The sequence below is a fragment of the Lemur catta genome, chromosome 16 (genome assembly GCF_020740605.2).
Source record: "Lemur catta isolate mLemCat1 chromosome 16, mLemCat1.pri, whole genome shotgun sequence".
Lineage (NCBI taxonomy): Eukaryota > Metazoa > Chordata > Mammalia > Primates > Lemuridae > Lemur > Lemur catta.
In genome coordinates, this window is record NC_059143.1 from 49,099,825 (window position 1) to 49,114,330 (window position 14,506).

General features: G+C 32.7%; 1 protein-coding gene across 1 annotated transcript in view; it reads left to right on the forward strand.

The window, feature by feature from the left end:
- The first annotated feature begins 12,248 nt into the window (after window positions 1-12,248).
- CCDC102B (coiled-coil domain containing 102B) overlaps window positions 12,249-14,506 on the forward strand; it is a 73,167-nt gene continuing 70,909 nt past the window's right edge. Inside the window, exon 1 of the mRNA XM_045527633.1 lies at window positions 12,249-12,874. Within this exon, the coding sequence (XP_045383589.1) occupies window positions 12,269-12,874 (606 nt within the window). The 5' untranslated portion in view covers window positions 12,249-12,268. The remainder of the gene's footprint in view (window positions 12,875-14,506) is intronic.

Genomic DNA, 14,506 nt, shown 5'->3' on the forward strand with positions numbered 1-14,506 from the left:
GAGGTAAGAGCTTTTATTTTACCAAATATTATTAGAAATTTTAAAGTAGATTTGGCTTTCACAAACAGAATGAACAAGAGGAACTCAACATTTGAATTTAGCCTTCTTCCAAAATATATTATGCTTTTTTGTGTTTTCCATTTTAACATTTGAATAGCAAAATAATTATATTGATTCTTTTTATATGTCCCAATTTTTTGCAAATGAAAATATGTTCAGAGGAAGAGGTTGGATTTTCTTTTCTTTTCCCTCAAGTCTAATTATCTTTGTGTTGTTATTATTCACTATTTTGAAGCAGGCCCAGAGAATCTTGTTGGTTACATGTTTAAATTAAACATTTTTATAAATGCAAGAAAGATAACTTTGAATGGAGATTTCATAAAGAAAATGATCATAGGGGTGTGTGTGTGTGTGTATGTGTGTAAATTGGTTACTCTGTCATGAAACTTGTTAAAAGGGTTTACAGATCATGTTTGCTGAAACTCAATGCCTCATTTACATTAAAAAGAGGTATATTTGATATTGACATTCTGATAATCTGAACATAATTGTTTTAATGAGTATTGATTTCTAAGACAAGGAAATATCTACAGAATTTAATTTGGATGGTTGGATAATTAAAACATGAATCAACTAGCATTTTATGGTAAGTTCCCTCATATTAGAGAAAAATTATTAGGAAAAAAAGCTAAAATTTTAATTATATATGTTGCATATATAATTTCATCCTTTATTTTATTGTAATTAAGCAGTGAATTTATTGGAAATTTTTAAAATTTGATGCCCATTGAAAATCTCCATAATAAAATACACTATTTCACTACAACTAAATGAGACTCATTGAATCTGTACAAGTATTGTTCTTTGGAGGAACATATCTCCTTTCAAGTAGAGCTGATTGATGTACAGTTTGCTGAGGACTATGAAATGCATGGACTCAGTCCATGCCATTATGCTTTTCTTCCCCTTGTGTGACTGAAAAGTTCTTGCTTTTCAATAATTTCCTCTCAGCCACCAACCAGTCGAACATTTTCCCTCTCATGCTCCCTTGTGGACTCTTTGTACCTCCATGGGAGCACACGTTACTATATTGTGGTAATATTCTGTTTATCATGTCTATTCCCGTGCTTAAGCTGAAAGTTTCTTGACAGCTAGAAATCTGAATAGATATAGTATTTGTAAGATATTGCCTAGCAATTGACTGTTTTCTGCTTATTTAAATGATGAGATACAATGTTGATGGCTTCACTTAAAGTGAATAAATTGAAACATATACAGCCCAATGAATTGTTAAAAAGAATGCACCCATGTAGCCACCACCTAGATCAAATAATAGAAACTTGTTAGCATTCTGGAAGCTCCCAGTGTGGTTCATTTTCTACATGTTGTAGAAGATATCCCAAAGTAAGGGAGTTTGGCAATCTGGAAGCAAATTCATTTCCTTCACAATACATGAGAATCTGGCACAAATACTACATATTTAAGTTAAAAAAGAAAAACATTGATGATATATAAACCTCACTAGGCCTTTAATAGCAATGCATAAAAATAAATACTAGCTGCTTGCCTTAAAGTACAGTCATTTTTTCTCATCATTTTCTGCTTGCTGGCAAAGATGTTTAAATTTGCATTTTCTAGGATGCTGTATTTTATAAACTTTTCTTTCATAAATTAATTTCATAAATATAGTACTTTAATTACTATTTTATATTAACTGTTCTTGGGGCACACTGTTACAATCTCTTTCCTAACTTCTTTATCGGACTCAAATATAAACTTTGAGTCCTTTAAGTTCTTCTCGAAAATGAAAAATACTGAGTTTTGTTCTATCTGGAAAGTTAGCTCATGTAACATGAAACTATACCAAATACAGGCACAGAAAAAATATACCCAATGTGTTTCTCTCTCTTTTTTCTTCCTTCCTTCCTTCCCCCCTCCCTCCCTCCTCCTCCCTGGCTCACTTGCTGTAGTGTCCTACAGCAACATTTATTGTCTCACAGTTTATGTGGGTTAGGAATCCAAGTGTGGCTTACCCTCTGGTTCAGGGTCTCTCACAGGGCTACAGTTAAGGTGTCAGAGCTGCAGTGGTCTTAAGACTCAACTTGGATTTGCTTCCAAGCTGCCTCAGGAGATTGTGGGCAGGATTTAGTTTCTAGGAGCTGCTGGCCAGAGAGCTTCCTCAGTTCCTCGCCATGTGGGCTTCTCCACATGACAGTTTATGCCATGGCTCTTGGGTTTGTCAGAGTAACCAAAGAGGGGACAGTAGAGAAAGTGCTAGCAAAATGGAAATTTCATTCTTTTATAACCTACATTTAGAAGTGACATCCCATCACTTTTACAAATTATATTTATTAGAAGCAGGTCAGTAGGGCAAACCCTCACTGAGAGGAAGGGGGTTAGACAAGTTTGTGAATACTAAAAGACAGGGACATTTTAGAAATTTGTCTACTACACTTTATTTTTATTAATAATTATAAATTATAAATAATTATTAATAAAAATAAAGTGTAGACAAATTTCTAATAATTTATAATTATTAATAAATAATTAATAAATATTTTTTTATTTATAAATAACAAGGTTACTGTTCACACACATTGGAGGAAAATAATTTGAACTTTTTTTCTTTACCATTTTATACAATCATCCTGAGATAAAGTGAGTGTTTCAAGCATAGAACAAAACATAGTTATGTGGCTTGAAGTCATGGCCATAATCTTGCTTTTGATGGCATTTGTTCCCACCTGATTGATCACATTAATTGTTACACACTTCTATCTATATTTGAAATTTAAGGATAAGAGTTAAAATGAAAGACTTATATGTCATAATATTTATGTTACTGAATAACCAATGCTGAATTTCTAATATAAAATGTCAATGCTTAGAACATCAATTCCAATGATAGTAAATTTCTCACATGAAGGCATGAAAGCCACAAGGAGGTTGTATATTTTTAAATGTTGAAAGGTAAAAAACTATTGAGTGCAAATTATATACCTGGTGAAAATATTCTTCAGAAATGAAGGGAAAATAAAGATGCCAGATGAAGGATAACCAAAAGATGCTATTATTAATTGGCTAAAGGAAATTCTATAAAAAGAAACAAAACAAAATAGTTAAGGAATCTTGGAGCACCAAAAAATGAGAAAGAACAATGAAATAGAAATATGAATACATACAATATATTATCTTTCCCCTTATCAGTTTTATAAATCATAGTTGATAAATGAAATAATTATATAATCATTTTATATGCAAAAAAGTGATATTTGAGGATGGAGAATGTAAAATGTAAACAGAAGTAGGTTTTCCACACTTTATTTGAAGTGATGAAATGTTGATTCCAGTAGACTACAATGTCACACTGGTATATTTTTATTCTCAGCTGGTATGAAAACTATACTAGACAAAGTGATGAACTCAAAACATGTTACATATATAAGCCAAGTAGAAGCCAAAAAATATTTAAGTAACAAACAGGAAAGCAAAAAAGAAAATCATAACTGAGAAATAGAGGAAACAAAACAAATAATAAAATGGCAGACATAAATTCTAACACATCAATAATAAATGGTCTAAATATACCAGTCAGAAGCCAGAGATTGGCAGGGTGGAAAAAACAAGCCAAACTAAACAAACAAAAAGACCATGAGCAAATTATATGCTAATAAGAAACTTAACAAGAAACTCACTTTCTCAAATTATCAGTCAACATTGCCATCTACCATAAATAAAATAATGGAAAATAAAAGAATGGAAAAAATATACCATGCAAATATTAGATTTTTAAAAATAGTTGTGTGGCTACATTAATATGTGCAATGTTACTTCAGAGCAAAAAAAACCAAAAAACAAAATGAAAAACACTACATACCTACAGTCAAAATTATGATAAAAGGATCAATAAACCAGGAAGACATGATAATCTCTAAATGAGTACACACCAAGCTACCCGGTTTCCAAACACATGAAGCAAAAACTAACAGAGCTGAAAAGAGAAATAGGCAAATCAAAAAATTATAGTTGGGGACTTCAACAATCTCTGTCAACAACCGGTAAAATGACTAGACATAAAATCAACAAAGGTATAGAAAATCTGAACAACACAGTCAACAAATAGGATCTAATTGTTGTGTATGGAACATTCCACCATACAATTGCAGAATACACATATTTTCACATATAACATTCAGCAACATAAACCATATCCTATGTCAAAAACAACCTTCAACAAATTTAAAAGAATTGAAATCAGGCAGAGTATCTTCCCTTACTGTAACGGAATTAAACTAGAAATCTAAAACAGAAATACTACAGAAATATCCTCAAAGAAGTAGAAATTAGATAACACATGTCTAAATAATCTGTGGTTCAATGAATAATTTTCAAAGAAAAAAATATACAGAATTGAATGAAATGAAAGTACTGTAACATATCAGATATTTGGGAGGCAGCTAAAGCATTGAAGAGAAGGAAATTTATTCACTAAATTCTTACATTAAAAATAAGGAAAGTTCTCAGCTGGGTGAGGTGGCTCATGCCTGTTATCCCGCATTTGGGGATATTGAGGCAGGAGGAAAACTTGAGGCCAGGAGTTCAAGACCAGCCTGGGCAACATAGCAAGACTTCATCTCTACAAAAAATAAAAAGTAAAAAAAAATTAGGTGAGCATGGTGGTGTATGCCTCTAGTCCCAGCTACTCATGAGGCTGAGGCAGGAGTATAGCTTGAGCCCAGGAATCAAAGGCTACAGGGAGCTGTGATCATGCCACTGTACTCCAGCCTGGACAATAGAGAGGGACTTTGTCTCAAAACAAAAAAGAAAAAAATAAGGAAAGTTCTCAAAGTGATAATCTAAGTTCCTACCTCAAGAAATTGTAAAAAAAAGAGCACAATAAACTCATGTTTAAATATGTTCTATCTTGGTAATGTCCAATGAATACACTGAATAAATCAATTAAATATTAACTTCTATAATTTAAAAATATTGCTTTACTCGACCAATACAACAGGGACGACAATCTTATATAACTTCTTAGGGACTATATTTGAAAAGTTGCTTTTCTTGCTTCCCTACTCTTGAAGTCTGGGTAGGAGTGGTATAGCTTCCTTAAACCTGATCTCTCTCTTTTCCAGAAAAAACTTATCTCGCTTCATCTTATCTAGATGCTCTCTATAGCATTTGATTAATCAGTAATCTTGTGATTTAGGGGAGCTGGGCTTTTGAAAGACTTTTTTTGAGATACAGTTTATATTTTAAAGGGTAAATTTTATTCTTTGGCACCAATAATGGCCATCGTTGTTTACACTGAAAATTAAATTCTAAATCATATGTAAGAAATAAACTTTAACAAACAATATCACACATGCATTTATATGAATAATTTTTGCTTTAGTAAAGACTAGAGTGACTGAAGCAAAGTATTTGGAAATAGGCACAGGTATAGCTCACAAAAATCTAAATACCTTATGAAATTTCTGTTTCTGAATCCAATATTTTCTTGTAGTTTTTTGATGTGGGATATAGTTTAGCCAATTTGGATTGTTAATGCAAAGAATGCACTGTTGGCAAAATGAAATAGATTTTATGGAGGTGGGGGGGGAGGGGATGGAGGTATGACTACATGATGAGTACCAGGCACACTGTCTGGAGAATGAGAACGGATGCGCTTGGGACTCTGCCTCGGGGGGATGGGCGGGACATGGACAATGTATATGACCTAAACTTATGTACCCCCATGATGAGCTGAAATTAAAAAAAAAAAAAAAGAAAAATTTTAAGGTGGCCTTTCAAAAATAAATATGACAATCTTTGAGCTGCACTCTTCAAACTTTGTTATCATGCCTGAGAAAACTTTCCAGTCAGCTAACATAGAGTAGTTTGGCAGCTATGCACATTCCACTAAATGGGTGTGAGAAAATATTACTGAATCATACTAACATAAAAGAGCTTTCTGTTGTTCACCAGAAAGTGTAACCAGATCTGTGAAGAATTTCTGACTTAGCCTCATACATTCTTTAAGAATAAGTGTGAATAAGGTAAATGGTTTAGAAATTTTGCTTAGGAAATGCATAGGAAAATTGGGGATAGTTTGTGGTTTTGCTCCTGAAAACCTTGAAGTGCACATAAATATTGGGGACTGGTGATGAATTCCATATTAAAGAAAATCTATAATTTTAATGAATAATAGCCTTTAAATTAAACAAACAAACAAACAGAAAAAAAAACCCTGATCTTGGACAGTATAACCCCCCCTTTCACCTCCAGTTTATAGTGGAACTATGATAGGAATTATTTCACACAGTGATTTACTCACATTATAAATTAATAATAATTGTAATTTCAAGTTGTTTGCTATGTGCTCTTATTTTAACTTCTTTTTAACTAACTTTTATGGAAACAGTTATATCGTAATTTTTGATCTGTAATGAGGTTATACAAGATAGGGTTTACATAGTGATGTAAATTCCAGACTCAGAGTCACCTGTCCAACTTTGGAAAAGCATGGAATTTTTGCCATTACCAGCCTCGTGCAGTGTTCATTTCAATAAAGTGTGCACTCTGCCAGCTAGCCACCTGGAAATAGTGCTAAGAGTATCCTTATATAAAAATAAGATGCGCTGAGGCTCTATACTTCCAGCACAGCTAATACTAATTTCATTTTTGGCTTAAGGTCTCAAGAAATATTTTGGCTTATTTATTTGGCACTATTAAGTTGGATTAGATTGCACATGAATATTGGGATAGTTTGTGGTTTTGTTCACTGAAACCTTGAAATGAAGATAAATATTTTAAAATGCTGATGAATTCAACAAGTGTCAGGTTTCCATACAAATAGGTAATAAATAGTATAAATACTATATATGTTATTAGGAGAAATATATTTATTCTGCTAAACTCAAATCTTAGATAAAATCTCTTTATGTCTCACAATTTGTACACTGGTAAGAATTTCAGCAATATTTTAAAGCAGGACTTTCTTGAACCTGTTTGGCACCCCAAGTACTGTGTAAGAGTTGCTAAATAATGTATCCACCAAGAAATTCTAAATTGTCTGAACCTAAATTTGTACTTGGCAGACAAAGCACTGTAAAGGTTTCAAGATGATGAGCTTGCCAGAAAACAGGAATTTTATTTTTCCAAGACTGATTACAAATGATGCTTTAAAAAGAAAATTGACACTTTATAAAATGGATTATAGATTTTGGATTTCTCTTTATTCCTTTATTCATATACCAGAAAGGTCAGACTGGTCACTTTCCATGTCTGACCCAAAAGGTTATTATTATAATGTAATTTTTAAACCTTTTTAAAGCATAGAAAACAGCAATAATATCAAGTTACCATGTGGAGTGGTTATGCTGGAATAATTTATTTTAAAAGAAATGGAGATTTTTTAAATCATTGAGTATTATCTTAGAAACATATTCTTTTGTCTGAGTATTTTATTCACAAATGATTTTACTGGAAGCCTAGCCTAAAAGAAAGGCATCACATTGATTTGAAACAGTGACACATTGCTTCAACCATATTAGTAAATAGTAAGAGGTTAAAGAGACAGGAAACAATGAAGAATCTTCTAACAAAAGGCAGTGCTTACTATATAAATTCCATGTCAATTCTTTAAAATGAACACAATTTCTATCTGATCAGATCATGCAATGTATAATTCAATAATGACTCTTGGCAAGAATAAATATATGTTTTAGAGTGTTTATGTTTATTTTATACTACAATGCTTTTGGAAAGTAAAATATCTAAGGTTTAAATTATTGGGAACTTGTTCAAATTTATTTTATATTATTAAGTTGCCTGCTTTGCGCAATTATTTCCTGACTCTATACAATTTCAAAAATCTCTCATTTGTACCAACAAGCATAGACTGTAACTGTCCATATAATTTGCCACAGTGTAAAGATTTTTAAAATGTAATATTTAACCGTGAGGAAAACTTGAACAACGAACATGTGATGCCATATGGCTGTTCACTGTGATGGTTTCATTTATCTCGTCACAACTTTAGTCTTCACATTTAATATTCTGTGCTCTCTTGCAAAACATTCCCCAAAATACATTTTTTTTTGCTTTAGACCCATACAAAATGCATGTTTTCATATTAATCATTTCTGCATGTTTGACAGGCCACATTTTATAATACAATATGGTATTTTTCTTTTTTGAATATTAAAAACTGATCCTTCCTTTTCTCTTTGTTATCGGAGTATATGGATGGCATCCTACAATAATAATAATTGTTTCTTTAGTATTGTGTTTTAAATCTGCATTAACATATTTTCTCATTGCTTATGGCTTTTGTTGTCAATATTGTGTATACGTTATAGGTCCTATGCCTCTTAGGAGAAAAAAATCCAAAAAGTTTCATGTAGCATGCATTTCCTATAGGTAAAGGGAAGACAATAATGTAAACCATAAAACAAAAATCTTTTTAGACTCTATTTTATCTGCCATGATAGTGTAACTTCTGCCAAAAATGCTTTTCTTTCTGTCCCACTTCATTCTTCAGATAATACATAAAATGCCACTTGGGACTTTGCTAAGTAAATAGGGATGTTTTGGATCACAATACACTGTTTACTTCTTTCAAAGACTTTGTTAAAATTTATGATTCCTAGTTTGGTTTATTGTTTATTATTATTAGCAACATCCCAGGATGGCAGAAGTGATGTCAATTTTGTTCACTTTCATGGTAGGCCAATGGTAGGTAATCCTCTCCAATGAAGGGCCTTGAAGGTATCTAGAAGAGTTGAGTCACAGGTGCCATTAGCAAGAAAGCATAAGCTCCCACCTGAAGGATGAGAAGCCAGGGAAGGGTGGGCCTGTGGAGGGAAGGGCAGGTACTGCTGCATAGCAACCAGATCACACAAAGGAGAATGGGGAGGTGAGGTTTTGCCAGGAGCAGGCACACTCGTGGTGGCTGAAGAAGCTTGGGACATGAAGTTGGAATGACAGAGAGGAAGAGGCTGGAGGGACAGACAGGCCCCAGCCTTACAGTTCCTTTAAGCTGTGATGAGGAGATTGAATTAACTCAAAGGACAATGTCAGAACCAGTTAACTAATTTTTGTGTTATTTAATAGGAGATATTTTAGGATAAAAATATCTAAAATGGAAGTACACCAAATTTATTTCTGAAATAATCTAAAAGATTGAGAAGGCAATGGCTGTGATTCAGACTTCCTTGATTCCCAAACTGGTTGGCTTGATACTTTAGAGCCTTACACCCTAGTTTCCATATCACTAAGGTGGGGAAAATAATAGTACTGAGTCTTCCACTGATTCATATTAATATTATTTAGAAGTTGAGAATATATCTTTATTACATGAAATTCAGAGCACTTTTGTAAATCTAATTTTTCATTATATTCTCCCTGTTTTTTAAGTACACTATTTCTCTTTCAAATGAGAGAAAAGAAACTGAAAAAATTAAATAGTAAATAGTCTGAGGTGATACGCTAATGACTTGTATGGCATAAGAGAAACTTTTGTGTTACCTACTAGACAACCCAGGCTAGAAAATCTGCAGGAATTTTTTTCATTTAAGAGTCATAAGAACTCAACAAAGCATATGCTGTTTTTGTCACCTTTTATAAATAAGGATATGAGTCAAAGGCAGTTTATGTAATTTATCCAAGATCGTCTGTCTAAAAGGTGGCAGAGTCAGGACTTGAACAAATAGAGTCTGAAGCCTACCATCTTACACATGTCTGCTCCTCTTTGGAAAGAAATAATATGTGAAGTAACATTATATATACATTGTAGACCCTTCACCTTTTGTTTATTTGGTTATGTACTCATTAAAAATTATTCCCAGGAATCATGGTAGCCTGACTGTATGAGTATTTTTATAACACAAAAATCAGCACAAGAACCAAAGAGTCAACAGCATTAAAATATTTTCTAATATATCAACGGCCTTGTGCTACGACCACTGGCAAATACTTTCTCAGTTGTCTGAGATAAAAACACAAATAGTGCGCATGTATGTATAGGGAAAATGAATACTTTAATAGATACATATGTTTATTAACTATCCCAATCTCAAGCAAGTTATCCTTGCTTGAGAAAACGTTTTAGAACAGGAAATACTATCCAAGTTCAAGGACTGAATGATTAAACCCAACTCATTTTTATTTAGTCAGATGTGAAAAAATACATAGTTAATTGGTAGGCAAGATCTCAATGTACCAGAATCCAATTATAGAGTCTTCAAAACACTAGTGAAATAAAAGTTAATGAGACATTTTAAAGACATTACAACTTTATGATACTGATTTATTTTGCAAACTGGCAAGGATAAATTTAATATGCTGAATTAAATTCCCTGTTTTCATTTTGGAATTCCAACCAAAAGAAGTATCATTAAATAGTGAATATGTATATATACATATTTGTGTGTATATACATATATATATATTTGTGTGTATATACATATATATATGTATATATATATATGGTATGTTCCTAATTAAGAGTTCCTTTTGTTCTTTTTTTAATGTTGGTTTTGGAATTTAGTCAGTTATATTATTATTGCCCTCTGAATTACAATACAGTAAATGAAGGGAACAATTACTTCAGATCAGCACTAATTCAAACATGATTGGACATATACCAAAGCTAACAAAAATAATTACAACCATGAGTCTCTATTATTATAGTAAGTATTGTAATAATGAGTGAATTGCTTTGGCACATCTACAGAACACTTGTTAAAATATGTTTTTTGCACAAGTAAAAATTAATATTAACTTTAATATTATAAAGTCTTTTAATTATGTAGTCTTAATATTAGTCTTTTAAAAATATTACAGTCTTATTTTTCTCAATGAATAAAGGCTTATCTTGTAAGTTAGTTGGTGTAATGAAACCCATTCAGTTGATTAAATAAATGAGTCATAAGGAGGAAGTTTATGATCTGTAACTACATAAAAGCAAATGAAAAAAGTGAGAGGAATTAATGTCATGCACATAAAATATCATCTAAGATTATTTACACCAGAAAACCGTATCTGAGGATAAAAACTGGTAATCTTATACAACATGGAACTTTATTAATTTGAAAATTAACATGCATGTTTTAAACAATTATTTTAAAGAAAAGATTCTTCTTATTATATTCTCAACATACCTATTTGAATATTGAATCTTTAGCAGTACTCCTTAAGTCACCTTGAACATACCCCAAGAGTCTGACTTGACACATATTATGTACTAAGAAAAAGACTGAATAAATATGTTTATTACAGTTTAGTTTTAAATTTATATGGCTTGTCTCATCCACTAGACTGTAAAATCTTTGAGTACAAGGAGCATCTTTTTCATATTTTATTTTTAGAGCTTATCACAATATTAGCTGTAGTAGGAAATTAATTCATTGATCAGTTAGATAGGCTTTTGACTGCAGGTAACCGAAAACTCAACCATCATAGCTTAAATAAATACAGGTAATCCTTCTTACATAGCAAAGAAATCAGAAGTATGCATTCTTCATGCAGAAGTTTAGTCAGGGTCTTTTCATCTTTCTGTTTCAACGTTTTAAATGTTAGGAGATGGCTGTTATACTTGTCTTCTTTCAGAACCATGTCTTTGTTCAAACGGAAAGAAGGTAGAGGAAAGACAGTTTCTCATTCTGATATTCTCTTATTTTCTAGATGGGAAGCCTTCCCAGAACACTTTGCCTCACATCTCATTAGCCAGAAACAGGCTATATGCCTGCCTTGAGACTAGTGAATAGTCAATAAACGGAAGTCCTTATGGAAGGTGTAGACTAATCATGATTTAGCCTCTGAGATTGGGATAGTGACTTATTCTTCCAGAGATTAATAGATTCTTCATTCTACCTGAACAAGTCAGAGTTTAGTTAGCAGAGAAAAAGAAAACCATTATGTAGTTAGTGGACAATAAATATTACAAGTTTTGTTTTGAAGTGTACCATGTTACAGTACAGAATTGTATTTGTTGAAATAAATTATTCAGGTCATATTCTATCTCCAATTGCATGTTTATATATTTATTTGTATTTATTTGGTAAAATTTAATATGAGCAATGTCTGTTTCTTTGAGGATAATTAAAATGCATGAATTTCTCCATATTTTTAGTAACACTGGAAAGTAAAATATGGAATATTGAAAAGATGCATTGTTTTATCAATTTTTCTTTTTAAATGTTGGTCTTGCTGTTATAATTGCAAGGGAATTTCACGTGTGCAATTATGTCTTCTGCCTTTTCTTAGGCCTTAAAGGATAAATATGAATTTAGATTCCATTCATCGATTAATTGAGGAAACACAAATGTTTCAGATGCAGCAGTCATCCATGAAACCACACTGTGACATGGTAGCACCTTCCTCAGCCCCCAAGGATACCTGTAATTCCTGTTTCTCTCTTTATGGGCTACAATCTCATGCTACCCACAATTTCTGTGCTCACTCATGTAACACCAGTGAATGGGATATTTGTGAAGAACTTCGCCAGCAGGAACTTAAAGAGGTCAAGGCCAGAGCTGCTCAGATGGAAAAGACTATGCGATGGTGGTCAGACTGCACTGCCAATTGGAGAGAAAAATGGAGCAAAGTTCGAGCAGAAAGGAACAGTGCCAGGGAGGAAGGAAGACAACTCAGAATAAAATTGGAGATGACGATGAAAGAATTGAGTGCACTGAAAAAAAAGCAAAGTTTGCCACCTCAAAAGGAGGCATTAGAAGCTGAAGTTACTCGGGACCTGAAACTTCCTAGTTTTGTAGAAGAGTCCTTTCAACATAGAGAAGAATTTCTACTTAGTTCACAAATGTCCGAGTCTATCAGAGTGGATTTGGTAAAAAGACAATTTCCTACAAAGGAGAACACAAATAGTAAGGTAAGGAAAAAAAATCCACTGAAGAACCCAGAGATTATGTGCATTTTTGAACGTCATGCCATATATAATGGTGGGGATGAAGGAGACAACGACAAACCCAATGGTGACTGTATTCATCTGCTAGGGCTGACATGATAGAGTACCACCATCTGGGTGGGTTAAGCAACAGTAATTTATTTTCTCACAGTTGTAGAAACTAAAAGTATAGGGTCAAGGTGTCACAGGGTTGGTTTCTTCTTAGGCTTCTCTCCTTGCCCCGTAGATGGCCATGTTTTCCCTGTGTCTTCATGTTGTCTTTTTCCTGTGTGCATGTCTATGCCCTAATTTCCTCTTCCTACAAGGAAACCATCACTAGGCACCATAATGACTCCAATTTAACTCAGTCTCATCTCTAAAGGCCCTATCTCCAATAACAGTCACATTCTGAGGTACTGAGGGTTAGGACTTCAAAAATGAATTTTGGGAAGACCCAATTTCAGACTGCATCAGTGATTTTTATAGCAAAAATGAACCCAGCATTTTTATGTATAAAGAAAATAGTTGGAAATATTTCTTTCCATTTACGCTAATTATTTCAAAATTATAAATGATCCATAGAGTAGTTTGAATATTTCTCAATATTAGAGACTCTGGCCTCACAGTTAACTCTTTATAAAATGGATGTTGCAGGCAAGCACCTTTAGGAAATGCTTCACAGGATCCACTCTTAGAATTCCTTGGTGTGATTTGAATCTTGAAGTTTCTGAGAATTCTGCACAAAAAAGACTTTTTAACAATTTTATTTACTCTACCAGTTTGTACACTTATCCATCAATGAAACACTCCTCCTCCCCCTCCCCCTCTTCCCCCTCCCACTCTCCCTCCCCCCCCCCTCCTCCTCCCCCTCCTCCTCCATTTGGTAACTACTGTTAACAACCCAGGGAACATACTTGGGGAAATGTTAGAAACTCACGTTACCTCTTAGCATAGCATCAGTGTGTATCGTTAACTCTGTCTACTTACTTCCATCTCTAAATACATATTAGTTAATATCTTGCACCTCTACAATTCTATCTAAAATTTTAAGCCTTTTTATAATGTATAGAATTTGTGATAGGTATTACTATAAACAGATTCCACTATAAATAAAAAATATATAAAGATTATAGTAACATGATTACTTCTGCTTATTTGGCCTTCTAGGGTTTTTATTTTTTATTTTTTAATTTGACAATCCAGGCTATTAGTACTCTTTGGGAAAATTATATATATTCTCAAAATTCCATTTTATTAATGTATGTGTTTGAATGCAGTGATAAGGATGAGGGAACATGGCTCACATAATGTTCCCTTAATTCACAAAACTTTTGTAATTATTATAAGTCACTAGACTCTGTATTTGAGAAAATGAAGGATTCTCTTCACATGTATTATGCTAGGAAATTCTCGATATCTTGGAATTTCATCTAAAATATCTTTGTATCATTATTGTCAAGAACAAATTATACATTGTAGATATATATTAAACATTTATTTATTGAGGAATAAACAAGAAATTCCTTCTGTTGGTAGGACAATAAGTATTACCTATTGAAGAAGCTTTGATCAGATTTTCTTTTTTTTTTTTTTAATTTTGACCAGTTTCTTTGCCAG